Source organism: Lynx rufus, unplaced genomic scaffold (genome assembly GCF_022079265.1).
Source record: "Lynx rufus isolate CCGP_SWC_20201006 ecotype Redwood Valley unplaced genomic scaffold, mLynRuf1.p SCAF_14, whole genome shotgun sequence".
NCBI classification, from domain to species: domain Eukaryota; kingdom Metazoa; phylum Chordata; class Mammalia; order Carnivora; family Felidae; genus Lynx; species Lynx rufus.
The window spans coordinates 45,599,243-45,619,848 of NW_025814828.1; the positions used below are offsets into that span (position 1 = coordinate 45,599,243).

Sequence of the window (20,606 nt, forward strand, 5' to 3'; positions counted from 1 at the left end):
TTTTTTTTTTTTTTATGAAGTTTATTGACAAATTGGTTTCCATACAACACCCAGTGCTCATCCCAAAAGGTGCCCTCCTCAATACCCATCACTCACCCGCCCCTCCCTCCCACCCCCCATCAACCCTCAGTTTGTTCTCAGTTTTTAACAGTCTCTTATGCTTTGGCTCTCTCCCACTCTAACGTCTTTTTTTTTTTCTCCCTTCCCCTCCCCCATGGGTTCCTGTTGAGTTTCTCAGGATCCACATAAGAGTGAAACCATATGGTATCTGTCTTTCTCTGTATGGCTTATTTCACTTAGCATCACACTCTCCAGTTCCATCCACGTTGCTACAAAAGGCCATATTTCATTTTTTCTCATTGCCACGTAGTATTCCATTGTGTATATAAACCACAATTTCTTTATCCATTCATCAGTTGATGGACATTTAGGCTCTTTCCATAATTTGGCTATTGTTGAGAGTGCTGCTATGAACATTGGGGTACAAGTGCCCCTATGCATCAGTACTCCTGTGTCCCTTGGGTAGATTCCTAGCAGTGCTATTGCTGGGTCATAGGGTAGGTCTATTTTTAATTTTCTAAGGAACCTCCACACTGTTTTCCAGAGCGGCTGCACCAATTTGCATTCCCACCAACAGTGCAAGAGGGTTCCCGTTTCTCCACATCCTCTCCAGCATCTATAGTCTCCTGATTTGTTCATTTTGGCCACTCTGACTGGCGTGAGGTGATACCTGAGTGTGGTTTTGATTTGTATTTCCCTGATAAGGAGCGACGCTGAACATCTTTTCATGTGCCTGTTGGCCATCTGGATGTCTTCTTTAGAGAAGTGTCTATTCATGTTTTCTGCCCATTTCTTCACTGGGTTATTTGTTTTTCGGGTGTGGAGTTTGGTGAGCTCTTTATAGATTTTAGATACTAGCCCTTTGTCCGATATGTCATTTGCAAATATCTTTTCCCATTCCGTTGGTTGTCTTTTAGTTTTGTTGGTTGTTTCCTTTGCTGTGCAGAAGCTTTTTATCTTCATAAGGTCCCAGTAATTCACTTTTGCTTTTAATTCCCTTGCCTTTGGGGATGTGTCGAGTAAGAGATTGCTACGGCTGAGGTCAGAGAGGTCTTTTCCTGCTTTCTCCTCTAAGGTTCTGATGGTTTCCTGTCTCACATTTAGGTCCTTTATCCATTTTGAGTTTATTTTTGTAAATGGTGTGAGAAAGTGGTCTAGTTTCAACCTTCTGCATGTTGCTGTCCAGTTCTCCCAGCACCATTTGTTAAAGAGGCTGTCTTTTTTCCATTGGATGTTCTTTCCTGCTTTGTCAAAGATGAGTTGGCCATATGTTTGTGGGTCTAGTTCTGGGGTTTCTATTCTATTCCATTGGTCTGTGTGTCTGTTTTTGTGCCAATACCATGCTGTCTTGATGATGACAGCTTTGTAGTAGAGGCTGAAGTCTGGGATTGTGATGCCTCCTGCTTTGGTCTTCTTCTTCAAAATTCCTTTGGCTATTCGGGGCCTTTTGTGGTTCCATATGAATTTTAGGATTGCTTGTTCTAGTTTCGAGAAGAATGCTGGTGCAATTTTGATTGGGATTGCATTGAATGTGTAGATAGCTTTGGGTAGTATTGACATTTTGACAATATTTATTTTTCCAATCCATGAGCAGGGAATGTCTTTCCATTTCTTTAAATCTTCTTCAATTACCTTCATAAGCTTTCTATAGTTTTCAGCATACAGATCCTTTACATCTTTGGTTAGATTTATTCCTAGGTATTTTATGCTTTTTGGTGCAATTGTGAATGGGATCAGTTTCTTTATTTGTCTTTCTGTTGCTTCATTGTTAGTGTATAAGAATGCAACTGATTTCTGTACATTGATTTTGTATCCTGCAACTTTGCTGAATTCATGTATCAGTTCTAGCAGACTTTTGGTGGAGTCTATCGGATTTTCCATGTATAATATCATGTCATCTGCAAAAAGCGAAAGCTTGACTTCATCTTTGCCAATTTTGATGCCTTTGATTTCCTTTTGTTGTCTGATTGCTGATGCTAGAACTTCCAGCACTATGTTAAATAACAACGGTGAGAGTGGGCATCCCTGTCGTGTTCCTGATCTCAGGGAAAAAGCTCTCAGTTTTTCCCCGTTGAGGATGATGTTAGCTGTGGGCTTTTCATAAATGGCTTTTATGATCTTTAAGTATGTTCCTTCTATCCCGACTTTCTCAAGGGTTTTTATTAAGAAAGGGTGCTGTATTTTATCAAAGGCCTTTTCTGCATCGATTGACAGGATCATATGGTTCTTCTCTTTTTTTTTGTTAATGTGATGTATCACGTTGATTGATTTGCGAATGTTGAACCAGCCCTGCATCCCAGGAATGAATCCCACTTGATCATGGTGAATAATTCTTTTTATATGCCGTTGAATTCGATTTGCTAGTATCTTATTGAGAATTTTGGCATCCATATTCATCAGGGATATTGGCCTGTAGTTCTCTTTTTTTACTGGGTCTCTGTCTGGTTTAGGAATCAAAGTAATACTGGCTTCATAGAATGAGTCTGGAAGTTTTCCTTCCCTTTCTATTTCTTGGAATAGCTTGAGAAGGATACGTATTATCTCTGCTTTAAACGTCTGGTAGAACTCCCCTGGGAAGCCATCTGGTCCTGGACTCTTATTTGTTGGGAGATTTTTGATAACCGATTCAATTTCTTCGCTGGTTATGGGTCTGTTCAAGCTTTCTATTTCCTCCTGATTGAGTTTTGGAAGAGTGTGGGTGTTCAGGAATTTGTCCATTTCTTCCAGGTTGTCCAATTTGTTGGCATATAATTTTTCATAGTATTCCCTGATAATTGTTTGTATCTCTGAGGGATTGGTTGTAATAATTCCGTTTTCATTCATGATTTTATCTATTTGGGTCATCTCCCTTTTCTTTTTGAGAAGCCTGGCTAGAGGTTTGTCAATTTTGTTTATTTTTTCAAAAAACCAACTCTTGGTTTCGTTGATCTGCTCTACAGTTTTTTTAGATTCTATATTGTTTATTTCTGCTCTGATCTTTATTATTTCTCTTCTTCTGCTGGGTTTAGGCTGCCTTTGCTGTTCTGCTTCTATTTCCTTTAGGTGTGCTGTTAGATTTTGTATTTGGGATTTTTCTTGTTTCTTGAGATAGGCCTGGATTGCGATGTATTTTCCTCTCAGGACTGCCTTCGCTGCATCCCAAAGCGTTTGGATTGTTGTATTTTCATTTTCGTTTGTTTCCATATATTTTTTGATTTCTTCTCTAATTGCCTGGTTGACCCACTCATTCGTGAGTAGGGTGTTCTTTAACCTCCATGCTTTTGGAGGTTTTCCAGACTTTTTCCTGTGGTTGACTTCAAGCTTCATAGCATTGTGGTCTGAAAGTATGCATGGTATAATTTCAATTCTTGTAAACTTATGAAGGGCTGATTTGTGACCCAGTATATGATCTATCTTGGAGAATGTTCCATGTGCACTCGAGAAGAAAGTATATTCTGTTGCTTTGGGATGCAGAGTTCTAAATATATCTGTCAAGTCCATCTGATCCAGTGTCTCATTCAGGGCCCTTGTTTCTTTATTGACCGTGTGTCTAGATGATCTATCCATTTCTGTAAGTGGGGTGTTAAAGTCCCCAGCAATTACCACATTCTTATCAATAAGGTTGCTTATGTTTATGAGTAATTGTTTTATATATTTGGGGGCTCCGGTATTCGGCGCATAGACATTTATAATTGTTAGCTCTTCCTGATGGATAGACCCTGTAACTATTATATAATGTCCTTCTTCATCTCTTGTTACAGCCTTTAATTTAAAGTCTAGTTTGTCTGATATAAGTATGGCTACTCCAGCTTTCTTCTGGCTTCCAGTAGCATGATAAATAGTTCTCCATCCCCTCACTCTCAATCTAAAGGTGTCCTCAGGTCTAAAATGAGTCTCTTGTAGACAGCAAATAGATGGGTCTTGTTTTTTTATCCATTCTGATACCCTATGTCTTTTGGTTGGCGCATTTAATCCATTTACATTCAGTGTTATTATAGAAAGATACGGGTTTAGAGTCATTGTGATGTCTGTATGTTTTATGCTTGTAGTGATGTCTCTGGTACTTTGTCTCACAGGGTCCCCCTTAGGATCTCTTGTAGGGCTGGTTTAGTGGTGACAAATTCCTTCAGTTTTTGTTTGTTTGGGAAGACCTTTATCTCTCCTTCTATTCTAAATGACAGACTTGCTGGATAAAGGATTCTTGGCTGCATATTTTTGCTGTCTAGCACCCTGAAAATCTCGTGCCAATTCTTTCTGGCCTGCCAAGTTTCAAAAGAGAGATCAGTCACGAGTCTTATAGGTCTCCCTTTATATGTGAGGGCACGTTTACCCCTTGCTGCTTTCAGAATTTTCTCTTTATCCTTGTATTTTGCCAGTTTCACTATGATATGTCGTGCAGAAGATCGATTCAAGTTACGTCTGAAGGGAGTTCTCTGTGCCTCTTGGATTTCAATGCCTTTTTCCTTCCCCAGTTCAGGGAAGTTCTCAGCTATGATTTCTTCAAGTACCCCTTCAGCACCTTTCCCTCTCTCTTCCTCCTCTGGGATACCAATTATGCGTAAATTATTTCTTTTTAGTGTATCACTTAGTTCTCTAATTTTCCCCTCATACTCCTGGATTTTTTTATCTCTCTTTTTCTCAGCTTCCTCTTTTTCCATAACTTTATCTTCTAGTTCACCTATTCTCTCCTCTGCCTCTTCCATCCGAACTGTGGTGGTTTGCATTTTGTTTTCCATTTCCTTTAAAGCGTTTTTCAGCTCCTCGTGCCTGTTCATTAGTCCCCTGATGTCTGTAGCAAGAGATTCTCTGCTGTCCTGTATGCTGTTTTCCAGCCCAGCGATTAATTTTATGACTATTATTCTAAATTCACTTTCTGTTATATTATTTAAATCCTTTTTGATCAGCTCATTAGCTGTTGTTATTTCCTGGAGATTCTTCTGGGGGGAATTCTTCCGCTTGGTCATTTTGGATAGTCCCTGGTGTGGTGAGGGCCTGCAGGGCACTTCCCCTGTGCTGTGGTGTATAACTGGAGTTGGTGGGCGGGGCCGCAGTCCGACCTGATGTCTGCCCCCAGCCCACCGCTGGGGCCACAGTCAGACTGGTGTGTGCCTTCTCTTCCCCTCTCCTAGGGGCGGGATTCACTGTGGGGTGGCGTGGCCCGTCTGGGCTACTTGCACACTGCCAGGCTTGTGATGCTGGGGATCTGGCGTATTAGCTGGGGTGGGAAGGCAAGGTGCACGGCGGCAGGGGGGGCAGGCTTAGCTCGCTTCTCCTTAGGTGATCCACTTCAGGAGGGGCCCTGTGCAGCCGGAGGGAGTCAGATCGCTGCCGGAGGTTTGGCTCCGCAGAAGCACAGAGTTGGGTGTTCGCGCGGAGCGAGCAATTTCCCTGGCCGGAGCCGGTTCCCTTTGGGATTTTGGCTGGGGGATGGGCGGGGGAGATGGCGCTGGAGAGCGCCTTTGTTCCCCGCCAAACTGAGCTCTGTCGTCCGGGGGCTCCGCAGCTCACCCTCCCTTTGTCCTCCAGCCTTCCCGCTTTCTGAGCAGAGCTGTTAACTTATGACCTCCCAGACGCTAAGTCGCGCTTGCTGTCGGAGCACAGTCCGTCAGGCCCCTCCGCTTTTGCAAGCCGGACTCGGGGGCTCTGCTTGGCCGGCGAGCCGCCCCTCCGCCCCGGCTCCCTCCCGCCAGTCCGTGGAGCGCGCACCGCCTCGCCGCCCTTCCTACCCTCTTCCGTGGGCCTCTCGTCTGCACTTGGGTCCGGTGACTCTGTTCTGCTAATCCTCTGGCGGTTTTCTGGGTTATTTAGGCAGGTGTAGGTGGAATCTAAGTGATCAGCAGGACGCGCGGTGAGCCCAGCGTCCTCCTACGCCGCCATCTTCCTCAAGCCCCAAAAACTGCTATTTTAAAGGTATGTCAACCATTGCCTTTTGACAGTCAGCTTGCAATCTTAGGACAAAAATTCATTTGTTCACTTGTCACGTTTTTAATGAATACTTACTATGTGCTAAGTATTATAGGAATATAGTGATGAAGATTCCCTGACACAATCCCTACCCTCACAGGCCAGTAGTAGGAAGCTTCTAATCTACAGAGCACAGACATCTTTTGTCTACAAAGCTAAAACAGTTCCTGCTACTTAATTCATTTAATCAGTGAACATTTACTAAATACAAACCTGGTATTTTAAATTTCAGAATTTCCATGATCTTGAGTAGCAGATATTTCTAGTGATTCAAAAGGAGACACTTCCTAAAGTCTACCCCACATCCTCCCCAATGGAATCTTGCATTCCACACCCAACTCTGCCAGTGAGGTAGCCTTAAAGATACTGATATTTCCATTAGCAGTGATTTGTTTTTTTTTTTTTTTTTTTATATATGAAGTTTATTGACAAATTGGTTTCCATACAACACCCAGTGCTCATCCCAAAAGGTGCCCTCCTCAATACCCATCACCCATTAGCAGTGATTTGTAAGACATCTTGCCAGGGTTAGGGAGGCTGCTACTTAGGGGCATCACTGGCACTAAAGTCCCTTTAAACCCAAATGGTTTCCCTAAAATACTTGGTAACCTTGGCTATTTAATAATTGTTCTTGCATTATAAGGTGATATAATCAATATAAGACACAAAACAGCACTTTAGATAGAGCATGATCAGTCTATTAACAAGTATTTATTTTATAGTTTGTGGAGGAACACTAGAAGCACCTCTTCATTTTAAAAACTTACTACAGAGGTATCAGCTGGCTATAACATAGATAACTTCTAAAGTTGTATGTATTATTTATGAAAAAAAATCTTTGAATTAAGGGTAGTAGTTCATAGTCAAATGCATGCTAACATCATTAAAGGTGATTATCAATATCTAGTATTATTCAGTCTTGATTATAATTGATCTCTACAAGAATTCAAGCCTCAAATACCTGTCTCTTCTGAAGTCTAGCTGAGATTACTGCCTCTGGCCCCTAAATGTTTTTAGTCCTCTACTGATCTGTCATATGTCAAGCTTAATCTCCTAAGGATCAGGACTTCATGATTCCTCTGAAATTCTAAAACATTATGTTTGTACTGGTATCAGAAAAATTAACCAAATATAATGGCAATATTAATAACAGTTATGAAAACAAAAATAGCAGCTAACATTTGAGCGCTTACTATGTGCTAGGCAGTGGATTTTATCTCCTCTGTAAGATAGGTACTACTATCTTCTTATGTTCTTGAGGAAAGTGAGGCTTGCAAAGCCTACATGGCATGCCTATGATTACATCCTAAAAAGGGTGGTTGGCAGGTGATGTGGAAAAAGGAACAGGCTTAAACCATTTGCTCTTTTTACTTGGTATCATCCATCCCAGTAAACACTGAATGGGAGACTTTTATAATCTACAAAGAAATTGTAAAATTAAAACAATTTCTCTAGAGTACATTATGAATAACTGCCCAGCTAGCTCAGTTAGTAGAGCATGAGACTCTTAGATCTTAGAGTACATTATGATTTCTGGTGGCCTATTCTTATTGAGATGAATAATCATTCTTATGCCAGTGAATACAATTATAGAAACAATACTAGAACTTTCTTTATTAAATAATATATAGCTTGTGATAAAAGAGGCAGAGAAGTAGGAAATAATGACATCAAACTTCATATATGCTTCAATTATGAGCATGGCTCCTTATAGGTACATGTCAACAAAAATTGGGCTCATGTGCCCCCATGTGGTTAATATACTATAGGTTACTGACACCTGCCCTACAATTAAATTGGTCCTTCTGAACTTTTATTCTTAAAAATAAATGTATGAAATTCCCTACAAAGGCTGATTAACTATTTTATACTTCACATCAAATTATTTTAGTGAGTATATTTCTCTCTAATGTTAAATAAGACTAAGTAAGGTTAAACCTTATATAACCACTGCTGGTCAACAAAACTGCATAATAACATCTCTGTTCAGTAAACTATGCTCTGAGATATTAAAACTTTAATAAAAGACTAAAGACAAAGGGAGAAAATTGTACACAAGATCAGGGTGGAGAAAGCAAACCTAAAACTTCACTTTGGATACGTTAGTTTAAATCTCCATTTTGTTCTCTCTGGAATTACTGACACTCAGTACACCTTTAAAAAGACATAGGTAGTACAGTGCTAGAAAAGGGAAGTACAAAAGAACTTTTATACCAGTTTTACTGACTTTTGTTTTCTTAAGAAGGGTACAGAGCTTAGGCTATATACTCACTTAAGCATATTAAGAAATATGAACTTGACCAAGATTTTCATCTCTGATATCTGTGTAATTCAGAAGTTTACTACCAGAAAAGATACTTTCCCTAACATAATCTACATAAACATTAACAGAAGTGAGTTATTACTTTAATAGTTAAAAAATAAATAGTTAAGAATCAGTCAACAAATCTTTATCACTACAAACTTATGTTAAACGGTAAGTTTAGATCATGTTGGAAGTTTCAAAATGGCTGAAAAACACTATTACCCTGAACAACTAAAGAGATGCACTACCAGTCTGTAGACATGATTCTAAAATCAATATATTTAAAATCAATATATTTAAAAATGGGTTCATGAGACTACGAGACTGTTATATTTCAAAAAAAGAAAAGCAGCACCAACAACAGCCAGAAATCAATGAGGCGATTTAACACAATATAATTCATGGGTGGAATGGAGAACAGAGCTGACTAAGCTGATTCAGTACAAAAACTGAAGACACAAATTAAAGCTCCAATTCTCTTCCTTTCACACACCTGCTGTGATGGACGACTCACTCTTCATTTCAATTTTACTATTTGCAACAGTAAGTCTAACACTGCTTATCAATGATATATTTCAAAAAAGGCCATACAAAAGTGCCAGTTATTTTATTTACTATGGATGAATAGAATAGTGAAGAAGTGAAAAAGGAAATAGTGAAGGAAGAAAAGAAACAAAGGATATAGTTCTTGCCTTTAAAGAGCTGCAAAGATAAAAGACAAAAAGTCAAGTGGCTAATAAATTAAGTCTGAGATACTAATTAAAAAGTAGAGAAGTAAAAAAATGTAAACAAAAAACAGAAATGCATGGAGAGGAATTATATAATAATTAAAGAGGAAGTGACAAAGAAGAAAAAAAATACAATAATCATATACCAAGTAAAGTGAAAATAAACTTTCATTTTTAGCAGGCTTTCATCTTGAACATTATATGTAACAAAGGAAGGTGTTTGCAACTGTACTATAATAATAGGAACCAACTTTGAAATGTCTTTAATAAGAGCAAGTTCAAATACCAAGAAAATCACCTACTTATACCTATTTCAGAGAGGACCAATTTTCAAATTCTTGTTAAAGGAAATCAAAACCAAACAGTAATGGGCAGAGTTAAGTGAAATTCTAAATATAAGCCCAGGGAGCAAATTTAACATTTACTGAGTACCTACACTGTGCTTGCTACTTCTCTATCCTCACTGCTACCACTTTACTTCAGGCCTGCATTACCTCTCTCATCTGGATCTTAAGCGCTATTAATATAGCATCCTAACAAGTACCTTTACATCTACTTTCCTTTCTCCAATCCATCATGTATACTGATACCCAAAGTGATTTTTTTCTAAAATGAAAATTCAGCATTGGTTGTTTTCTTAAAATCATTATAATAGATACAACAGCCTGTAACACAATGTCCAAACTCTAACTTCTATGATCTGATTCCCATCTGTCTCTCCAGTCTTTTCTCTTACCTCTTCCCCATGCCTTACCTCCCTTACTCTACCACCATCTCCTTTTACTCTATTATACATTTTTAACTACTTTAGGCTCCCAAAACTTGCCATGCTTTTTGGTGCATGTTTCTTTTTTCTGCTCCTCCTCTTGAGGGGCCTTCACCTTTTACCCTCATAGCAATGCAAACAGCTACCCACTTCTATTTTCAACATCAGTTCAAGTCTTCCTAATGTCAACTCCCCACCTCAACTTTTCCAAGAAAGACCTGAATATTCCTTCCTTGATGCCTATACAGATTTGTATCATAGGACCCATAATTTTTATTATATTTACTTGCTTATAGTACACTGATTAGACTACAAACTCCTTAGGAGCAGGAACCTAGTCTTGTTTACCAATGTATTCTTAGTAACCAGCATAATGATAGTTACTTTGCAGGTACCTGAAAAGTTTTTAATGAATGAATGAATAAATAAACTTCATTATTTAGGTAAATTTTTTTACTGCCTACTAAGTAAAAGCTACAGTCTATCACCAGTTATTGAGTTCTCCCATTTATTTTCTTGAAGTGCTTGATTCACTCCATAATCATCACCCTATTTTTTAAGTTTATTTACTTATTTTGGGAAAGAAAGAATTCATGTGAGTGGGGGGAAGGGGCAGGGAGAGAGGAGAGAGAGAATCCCAAGCAGGGAGAACATGACCTGAGCAGAAATCAAGAGTCATTTAACCAACCAAGCTGTTCAGGTGCCCTTTATCACCCTATTATGCATTCTCATCCTGCATTTTACTACCAGATTAATATTCCAACAGCTCACATTCATCATACAACAGATCCATTCATGAACTTATGTAGTAAATACTATTTTAAATATAAACTCCTCTATTTACCTTTCATGGCTCTCTATTAGCTGGCCCCACATTACCCACACCTCACACATCCAATTTCAACTCTTCACCTCGCCAATGTCTTCATCATACCTTGAATCTGGAACACAAATCATTATCTTCCCCTTTGCCCAAATTGTTGCATCCTACATTCAAGCCTCATTCTTTCCTAAACCAACTAAATACTAACCATCTTTTATTGGCCAGTCTGATGTTTTTCCACCAAAACTGTACCTGAATGCTCTATCCTCCATTTTTTAACCATATATACTATATGGAAAACACATTCAGTACTAGTCACATCAGCACTTCATTCTTTTTTCTTAAAGCATGCTAATTTTCTCTCCACAAGTGGGTTATCACCTTCTTCAGGTAAATCTCATACAATATCCTATTTCCTTTTAGATCCCTTACAGTTCTTAGTTACTGTGATAGTTAGAAAGGCATTATAGTATATACAGTACACTGTTTTTAAAACTTTTTTTAAAAAGCCCTAACCTCTGAGTAAGTTACAGGAATAAAAAGCAGAGCATAGGGGGAAAAAAAGGTACCAACATCCTCCCTTTTTAAATATATATTTTTTAATGTTTATTTTTTGAGGGAGAGAGAAAGAGCATGAGGGGCAGAAGGGCAGAGAGAGAGGGAGACACAGAATCCAAAGCAGACTCCAGGCTCTGAGCTCTCAGCATAGAGCCCTCAAGGACCGTGAGATCACAACCTGAGCTGAAGTTGGACGCTTAACTGACTGAGCCACCCAGGCGCCCCATCAACATCCTCCCTTTAAATGAAATCTTATGTTGCAGCCCAAATGCATAAAAGAGATAAAAGGAGAGAGACTCTGATTGAAATGAGATGTGGGGTTTGGAGTGCTGCCTGCCTGTCTAGCCTTCCCCTACTCAGCCACATGGTGGCACTGGAGCACCTATGCTACTCTACTGGAAGCTCCTTGGAATATGCAATTTGAAAGCTGCTAAGTTCAAGTTCTAGCTCTTAACACTGGTCATGTACCCTTGGGTAGTCACATTCTCCCTAAACTTCCATCTCCTAAAATAATGAATATGTATGAGAAAAGTTAAACTTTAAAGCTTTCTATAAATTTGAGGAATTTACAACTTCACAAGCCATGAGCTAAACGCTGTATTATACAATCTCAATAGCTACATTACACAATGGTATTAACTGTGAAAGAATTCTACATTTTCTTTTATTTGTTAATGTTTTTATTTCTGAAAGAGAGACACAGAGCATGAGCAGAGAAGGGGCAGAGAGAGAGAGGGAGACACAGAATCCGAAGCAGCTCCAGGCTCTGAACTGTCAGCACAGAGTCTGACGTGGGGACGAACTCACAAACTGCCAAGATCATGACCTGGGCTGAAGTTGGATGCTTAACCGACTGAGCCACCAAGGCTCCCCAAGAATTCTATATTTTAAAATCCAGCTTTATTTAAAATAAAATAAAATAAAATAAAATAAAATAAAATAAAATAAAATAAAATAAAACAAAATAAAAGCATTCTAAATGCCATCTGATTTTAGGAATCCTAGGTCCTCTGCCCTGTTTCATGTACTTGGACTTAACATTCTAATTTCTAATGGGGGGCAGTAAAGTATATAATGATTAAGACTCCATGCTTTCAAGTTGGGCATACTTGAAGACCAGCTTCGCTACTAATTATGTGTGTAAACTTCAATAAGTTACATAACATCTCCAAACCTTAATTTCCCCATCCAAAATGAAAACAGCATTATTGGCTTTTCAATTGCTGCTGGATTAAAGAAGATAATCTGAACAAACTGTTTAGCACACAGTATGAAACCCAGTAAGAAATCAGTAAAAGTTAACTATTATTTTCCTTTTGGGAAGAGTTGTGGGAGAGTCAATATTCTTTTTCCTTTTTGTTCTTGGGCAAAGCGTTATACCATCAAAAGCAAAATACAGGGGGCACCTGGGTGGCTTAGTTGGTTAAGTGTCCGACTTCAGGTCATGATCTCATGGCTTGTGGGTTCAAGTTCGACATTGGGCTCTGTACTGACAGCTCAGAGCCTGGAGCCTGCTCCAGATTCTGTGTCTCCCTCTCTCTCTGCCCCTCCACAATACTCACTCACTCACTCTCTCAAAAATAAGCATTTTTTTAAAAAAGGAAAATACAGTAAGTAAAGTCTATAAATGAAAAAACATGATACTTTCAACAGATGGTTTCTTTTCAGACATCTTACAACAATTAAATAGCATTCCTTTCCTGCAGGATTTTTTAAATCTTCTTTAAAGTACAGACGATATCTAGCTGGTCTTGGTATACCCTCACAGTACACCTCAAAATCAGCTAATAATCAATAAATGTTTGTCAAATTAAATTTTTTTAATGTTTTTATTTATTTTTGAGACAGAGAGAGACAGAGCATGAGCAGGGGAGGGGCAGACAGAGAGGGAGACACAGAATCTGAAGCAGGCTCCAGGCTCTGAGCTGTCAGCACAGAGCCCGACGCAGGGCTCGAACTCACGGACTGTGAGATCATGACCTGAGCTGAAGTCAGAGGCTTAACCAACTGAGCCACCCAGGTGCCCCAAATGTTTATCAAATTAAACAAATATTCCCATAATCAGAAATTTACCACATAACGAATAACTTCAAAGCAATTACTCCCTTTCAAAGTGGAATGTTTGCTTCCTATCAGAAATATTACTAACCATGATGCACTTCTTATAAAAGCTGAAGCTTAAAGTGTAATTTTAAGAACGATGCTAATCAGACAAAAATCATTCTCAAATTGAAAAGGGAAACTTCACTATCTTTAAAATTATAAACATACATGCAAGTCCTTAAAAGAATACTTCTTGCCATACAGAATTAAGTAACTAATAAGAAAGCTGTTGGGGACACAAGAGTTAAACAAATCAAGGCAAGTGAACACTATGCAGCTGATTTTTAAAAAGTAGAGGTATATATACCAATATAGAAAGATGTTCAAGAAACATCTTAGGTGAAAAGAACAAGTTGCAGAAGAGTATATATGGTACGATGCCATTTGTGTTTGTGTTTTTTTTTTAATTTTTTTTTAACGTTCATTTATTTTTGAGACAGAGAGAGACAGAGCGTGAACAGGGGAGGGGCAGAGGGAGAGGGAGACACAGAATCTGAAACAGGCTCCAGGCTCTGAGCAGTCAGCACAGAGCCTGACGTGGGGCTCGAACTCATGGACCGTGAGATCATGACCTGAGCCGAAGTCGGACGCCTAACCGACTGAGCCACCCAGGCGCCCCTGTGTTTGTGATTTTAACATTTATTTATTTTTGAGAGACAGAGAAGGAGTGGGAAAGGGGCAGAGAGAGAGGAAGACACAGAATCCAAAGCAGGTTCCAGGCTCCGAGCTGTTAGCACAGAGCCTGACATGGGGCTCAAACTCACGAACCATGAGATCATGACCTGAGCTGAAGTTGGACGTGTAACCAACGGACTGAGCCACCCAGGTGCCCCTGTGTTTGTGTGTTTTTAAATTTTTTTTTCAACGTTTATTTATTTTTGGGACAGAGAGAGACAGAGCATGAACGGGGGAGGGGCAGAGAGAGAGGGAGACACAGAATCGGAAACAGGCTCCAGGCTCTGAGCCATCAGCCCAGAGCCCGACGCGGGGCTCGAACCCACGGACCGCGAGATCGTGACCTGGCTGAAGCCGGACGCTTAACCGACTGCGCCACCCAGGCGCCCCTGTTTGTGTGTTTTTAAAGATATACAAAAAAATATGAGTGCATAAAATTTTCCAAAGACTATTTAAGAATTCTGCTGATGTTCTATAATAACATAATTTAGAAAGCCAAATCACTATCAATTTAATATTTCATAACATGAAAATGAAATAATACTCTTTAATGAAGTATTTTAAATGTTAACTTAAAAAATGTGAGATTCAAACCCCCATGTGGCCTTAAGCCATTATCAAAGAGATTTGATGGACACTGTCACAAAAACTCTTTCATAAATGTTCTACCAGTGACTTTTTAAAAGTGTATTTATTTGAGAGAGAGAGCGTGCCAGCAAGTGGGCAAGGGGCAGAGAGATAGGGACAGAGGATCCCAAGCAGGCTCCATGCAGTCGGCACAGAACCTGATGCGGGACTCAAACCCACAAACAGTGAGATCACGACGTGAGCCAAAACCAAGAGTTGTACGCTCAACCAACTGAGCCACCCAGGCACCCCACCAGAGAACTTTAAATGGAACAGTAGTTCACTGATTAGAACAACAAAGTATTTAAAGACAAAAGACATTTTTAAAAAATTTACAAATGCTTAATGTTCATGTTACTTAAGAATTGACATGTACATTAAAAGTTAACTGGAGAAATCACTGATGTTAGCATTAGAGAGTTATTTATTACTATTATCTTTTGCCTTCATTAAATGTGTCCAACTGTATGAAAAGCTAAGGTACTTATGAGGTAACACATACACAAATGACTAAAGTGACTTTGGTAGAGTGATACCATAACCTGGTAGCTGCTTTCCCAATTCTCTTAACAGCTACAGGGAACATTAAGTGCTTGAATCTGAAACCAAGACAACAGGAAAAGCAACCCCCCAACAACACCCCCTAAAACAGCTTTTTAGATGAACTAGAATAGGTTTAAATATATTTAGATCACTTTATATCAGAGAACATATGGCTTTGTCTTACATTCAAAAGGGTCAAAATGATATCTACCATTATAATACATTTCTATATTGATCTAAATAATGTATTTTTTTTAATGTTTATTTATTTTTGAGACAGAGAGAGACAGGGCATGAACGGGGGAGGGTCAGAGAGAGAGGGAGACACAGAATCTGAAACAGGCTCCAGGCTCTGAGCTGCCAGCACAGAGCCCGACGCGGGGCTCGAACTCACAAGCTATGAGACCGTGACCTGAGCCGAAGTCGGACGCTTAACCGACTGAGCCACCCAGGCGCCCCAATAATGTATTTTTTTAAATCCAAGAACAATGGACCGGAAGACAGATGTAGATACTACTCCTGATTCTGCCACTTAATAGCTGGAAACTATGAGCAAGTCACTGAATATCTCTGACCCTAGCTTTCTCCACTTATATAAAATAAGAGGGCTTGGCAAGATTACCTCTAAGTATCCTTTTCCAAGTGTGAAAGTCTTACTTGCTTTATGACAGTGAAAAATATCAAGTAAGATATACCTTTATTTGCTGATTCTTAACCGCTATATGACAGCAATAAATGTTAAAGAAAAGACCATTAAATTTCATATAGAAATATTAAAATTATGTATGCCCTCTACTGGAGATTATTAAAAGAGCAACATATTGTTTCCTTTAAGGTTTCTACTCTGTGACTTTTTTTTTTACAGAGCTGAACTTTTTATTTGGCATTAAATATGTATTTCAGATTACACGATCTTTTTGTGGTGTTATGTAGAGAACTGACCAAGCACCCTCTCATTTAAATACAATTTTATTCTCTTTGGAAAATTCTGAAATCTAGCCTTATTCAAATGACTAACTTTCATAGTAGTAGTAAAATACCTTTAGTCCATGGTGGGTTTTTTTTTTTTAAGCTAATAATCTAAAGATGTTTACCTTTGGCAGCATAGGAGTATCTCTCTTCTTCTTTTTTTCAGAATTAGGGTCATCTAATAAGTCTGGCTCAAAAGTATAAAGTTCAGTAAGCTCATTCATGGTAAAATGACGCTCGACCTGCTGCTGATCAACAACTCGAAAAGATAGTGACTGCTTAGTTACTTGACGATCATAAATCTTATCTTCCATGGTTCCCTTGTAAAAAGAAGGAACAATATACAAATAAGCAACTTTTGTACACATGAAACTTAATCAAGGAGAAATATAATTATTGGTTAATACAAAAGAGCAAAACTTCATAATAATATACTGCCATAAAGCAAGTTTTATTAGCAATAATGCTTAATTCATGAGAGATTTCATCTGTTCACTGTAGTTTACCTTGACAAAAAAGAAAACTACATTATTGATAATCATTCTGTATTATCTGACCAATACACATTCATGTTTTGCTTTATATATATCTGTACTTGGTGGAAGTAGAAGTGCAGTTAAACACCAGAGTAAACAGAACACAGAAATAAAGAAGTACATGAAATAAGATTTTAGAGGGTTATAAAATAATACAAGAGAGTAGCTTAATTCCTTCTCAATGGAATATAATAAGCTCTCAATCACTACACACTGCCTTTCTATCAAGTCTTACTTTTCATAATTTCAGGACAGAAAATTAATAACTAAAACGCCACATCTATTACATATATAGCATTTTAAACTAGAATGTAGAAGAGCTTTTAGTTCAAGGATAGGAAAGGGGTGATAGTGTAGTCTGCCAATTAATAATATTATGTACTAGAGAAGATCAAATGAGCAAGGATCAATCTACCAATAAAACCCAGTCTCTGGTTCAGAAGCCCAGATTTGGAGGCAGGTGGAGAGAACAGCATCTGTTCCCAAAACAGATGTACCAGTTAAAAGGCAACTTGCTTGATTCCATAAATCTGTATTACCTTGTACTTCTTTAATTTTACTTATTTTTCTTAAATTTCAGTTTCTGTTTTTTAATATCTGAGTTTATAAAGGAAATAATGTTAATATTCTTTCCTAGAAAGTATTATTCTTTGTAATGACTCATTATTATTGTAAGTTAACTTTTTCTTCCTATTTACCCATATTTTCAAATTAAGAGAGTATCTGGTGGCCACTAAAAACAATAATTATTTGACCTTTACATCTATAAGCAAATTAGATTTACTTATTTGCTTTTCTATGTACGCTAAGTAAAAGAACTATAAATTTTTAACTTTTCCTAAACAAGCAAGAAAATTCTAAATCAGTTTACTCATGCAAATCCATCTCAAACTGAGAAAGGTGACATTATAGACATGGATGAACCACAAAACAGAAAATCATGAGAGGCCAAAATTGAGTTCTGCTACATTATATATAGTATAGGATTGATGTTCTCAATTTCATTTGCCTCTTCATAATGCATATATGTTTGGCACTCCAAAAATATTATGTTTCACCCAACCTTTCACTATGAAAAAGAAACTATAAATTACAAACCTACCTGAGCTAAGAACCTATATACATACACAGGTTTAGTTTGTCCAAAGCGATAAACTCTGAATATACTCTGAATGTCATAAGATGGATTCCAAGAAGCATCAAATATAATCACTCTATTAGCAGCTACCAGATTAATTCCAAGAGATCCTGCTTTGGTGGAAATGATAAACAATCGTCCTCTGAAAATAAAAACATGAATAAATGCTTTAGTAATAAGCACTTCACAGATATTATGAAATGACTTTTTAATCCTAAGGCAGTTTTTGAACAATTAGAAGTTCAAAGAATTCATTTCTCACTTACTGAAAAAAATTAAGACATGTCTAAGGAGTCAGGCTGATGATTTATACATGCAAGATGAATCTTATTGCTAGAAAATCAAATAGTCTCATAGGAATAAAGATAAATATGGAAATCACATTAAAGATAAATATGGAAATTATGTATTCAAAGCATTTGTAGATTCTGAGTAAATGTAGAAAATCCATGTATATATAACTCAAAAGTCCTATTGTGTTCGGTACTGTTATGAGCAAGCACTAAGTACATCAAAATGAAGGACAGTGTCCAAGGAACTAAGTGTAGTAGGAATGAGTGATAAGCAATTATAATAAATATAGTGTAATGAACACAGGGAGAGAAGTTAGACAGATGCAAAATACTGCAGTAGCTAAAACAGAATCAAGAAAACAGACTGCTCCAAGAAGGATGTGAGGATGTGTTAAAAAAAAATGCTGTGTTGGAACACAAGAATTTATATTGCTGAGAATTTGAAAATGAATTAGTTGACAGGTTCATAGAAAACTAAGCAAATGTTAAAAAAGAAATAATTACTTGAACAAAAATAAATATGTGCATTAAAAATGGAAAAATAATCACAGTTTTTTAAGTGGTTTATGTATGAATATTTACATAGTCACAAAAAAGCAAATATTTCCAGGGGCGCCTGGGTGGCGCAGTCGGTTAAGCGTCCGACTTCAGCCAGGTCACGATCTCGCGGTCCGTGAGTTCGAGCCCCGCGTCAGGCTCTGGGCTGATGGCTCGGAGCCTGGAGCCTGTTTCCGATTCTGTGTCTCCCTCTCTCTCTGCCCCTCCCCCGTTCATGCTCTGTCTCTCTCTGTCCCAAAAATAAATAAACGTTGAAAAAAAAAAAATTAAAAAAAAAAAAAAGCAAATATTTCCAGACTCATTTAGGCAAATATTACAAAACAATATGTTGGGAAAATGAATGAGGAAAAGTGTGTGTGTGTGTGTGTGTGTGTGTGTGTGTGTGTGTATGTGTGTAAATTCCCACCTTAGATTGTAATGTGGATATGTGAAAGTAAATACCAGGAGAATTGCCAAGAGTTGAAACTGGTTACCTGCAGAGAGGTATCATGTGTAAGGGGTTGGTTAAGGGACTGATTTTGATCTCAAGCCTTATAAAACTTTTTTAAAATTTGTAATTATATTACTTTGATATAAACAAACTTTAGGAAGATTTTATACGACATTTTTTGAAAATATAAACAAATTTAAAGAAAAAAAATAGTTCCATTCCCCAGAAACAACCTCCATTCCAAATCATGGAATATTTCCTAGGGTTTCTTTTTTATAATCACATATATTTTTGGCTTTACACATACATGATAATATCTGTGTATATAGTTTACATGATGAGTATTTCTTCAACTTTCTTGGTAAACATCAGGCTTGGTAGCTAAATAATATTCCATCGGATGACTATATAATTTACTGTTGGCCAAACTAATTAAGAGTGAGAAAACCCCTGGAATATAATAAACTTTCAAAATTCTCCACAAAATGCCTTTAAATACCAAGCCTTACTTTCTATAATTTCATGAAGGGAATTTTGTAACTAAAATGCCATACTGATTACATACAGTATTATAAACTAAAATGCAAAGAAGCTCAAAATTTAAAACAGGAAAGAGTCAACACAGGTACTAACTTCATGTTTTATATGGAATTGGTGCTACTACATGTCTAAGAATACAAGCTACAGAAGTTATCAAAAATGGAAGATAATATATTCATTCACACTGTTATAAGATCATAAGGCTGAAAATAAAAAATATGTACAACATAGAGGACTAGATTACACTCTGGCTATTCCATGAGTTACATTACCAATAAAAATCTATATTATGTTAGGGGCACGTGGGTGGCTCAGTCGGTTGAGTGTCTGACTTCAGCTCAGGTCATGATCTCGTAGTTCACGAGTTTGAGCCCCACATTGGGCTCTGTGCTGACAGTTCAGAGCCTGGAGCCTGCTTCGGATTCTGCGTCTCCCTCTCTGCCCCTCCCCAGCTCATACTCTGGTCTCTCTCTCTCTCTCTCAAAAATAAATGAAACATTAAAATTTTTTTTAAAAATCTTTATTATGTTATGTGAAAAAAAGCAAGATCTAAAACATTATTAACTATAATTTCAACTGCACTAGAAACCAAAACATATACATACATACAATGTTAACAGTAGTTCTCTTTGGTCATGGAATTGTGATAATTACTTCCTTCTTTTTTTAAATTTTTTTTAACGTTTATTTATTTTTGACAGAGAGAGAGACAGAGTACGAGCAGGGGAGGGGCAGAGAGAGAGGGAGACACAGAATCTGAAGCAGGTTCCAGGCTCTGAGCTGTCAGCACAGAGCCCGACGTGGGGCTTGAACTCACAGACCACAAGATCATGACCTGAGCCGAAGTCGGACGCTCAACCTACTGAGCCACCCTGATAATTACTTCCTTCTTTATACTTATCTATAATACTCATTACAGAGAACAAACTGTGCTTTTTTTTTTTTTTTTTTTACTTAGTGGACATATTTAAGGGATCATTGGCAACTAGGGCTCCAAAATCATTCTTGTTA

At 37.9% G+C, this 20,606-nt stretch overlaps 1 protein-coding gene across 7 annotated transcripts in view; it reads right to left on the bottom strand.

Annotated features, from left to right (window-relative positions):
• ATRX (ATRX chromatin remodeler) overlaps positions 1–20,606 on the bottom strand; it is a 322,803-nt gene that overhangs the window by 19,341 nt on the left and 282,856 nt on the right. For all 7 annotated transcript variants that reach the window (XM_047076254.1, XM_047076252.1, XM_047076256.1 and 4 more), the window contains 2 exons: positions 17,739–17,916; positions 16,226–16,420 (listed from right to left, as the gene is read on the bottom strand). In XM_047076254.1, the coding sequence (XP_046932210.1) occupies positions 16,226–16,420; positions 17,739–17,916 (373 nt within the window). The remainder of the gene's footprint in view (positions 1–16,225; positions 16,421–17,738; positions 17,917–20,606) is intronic.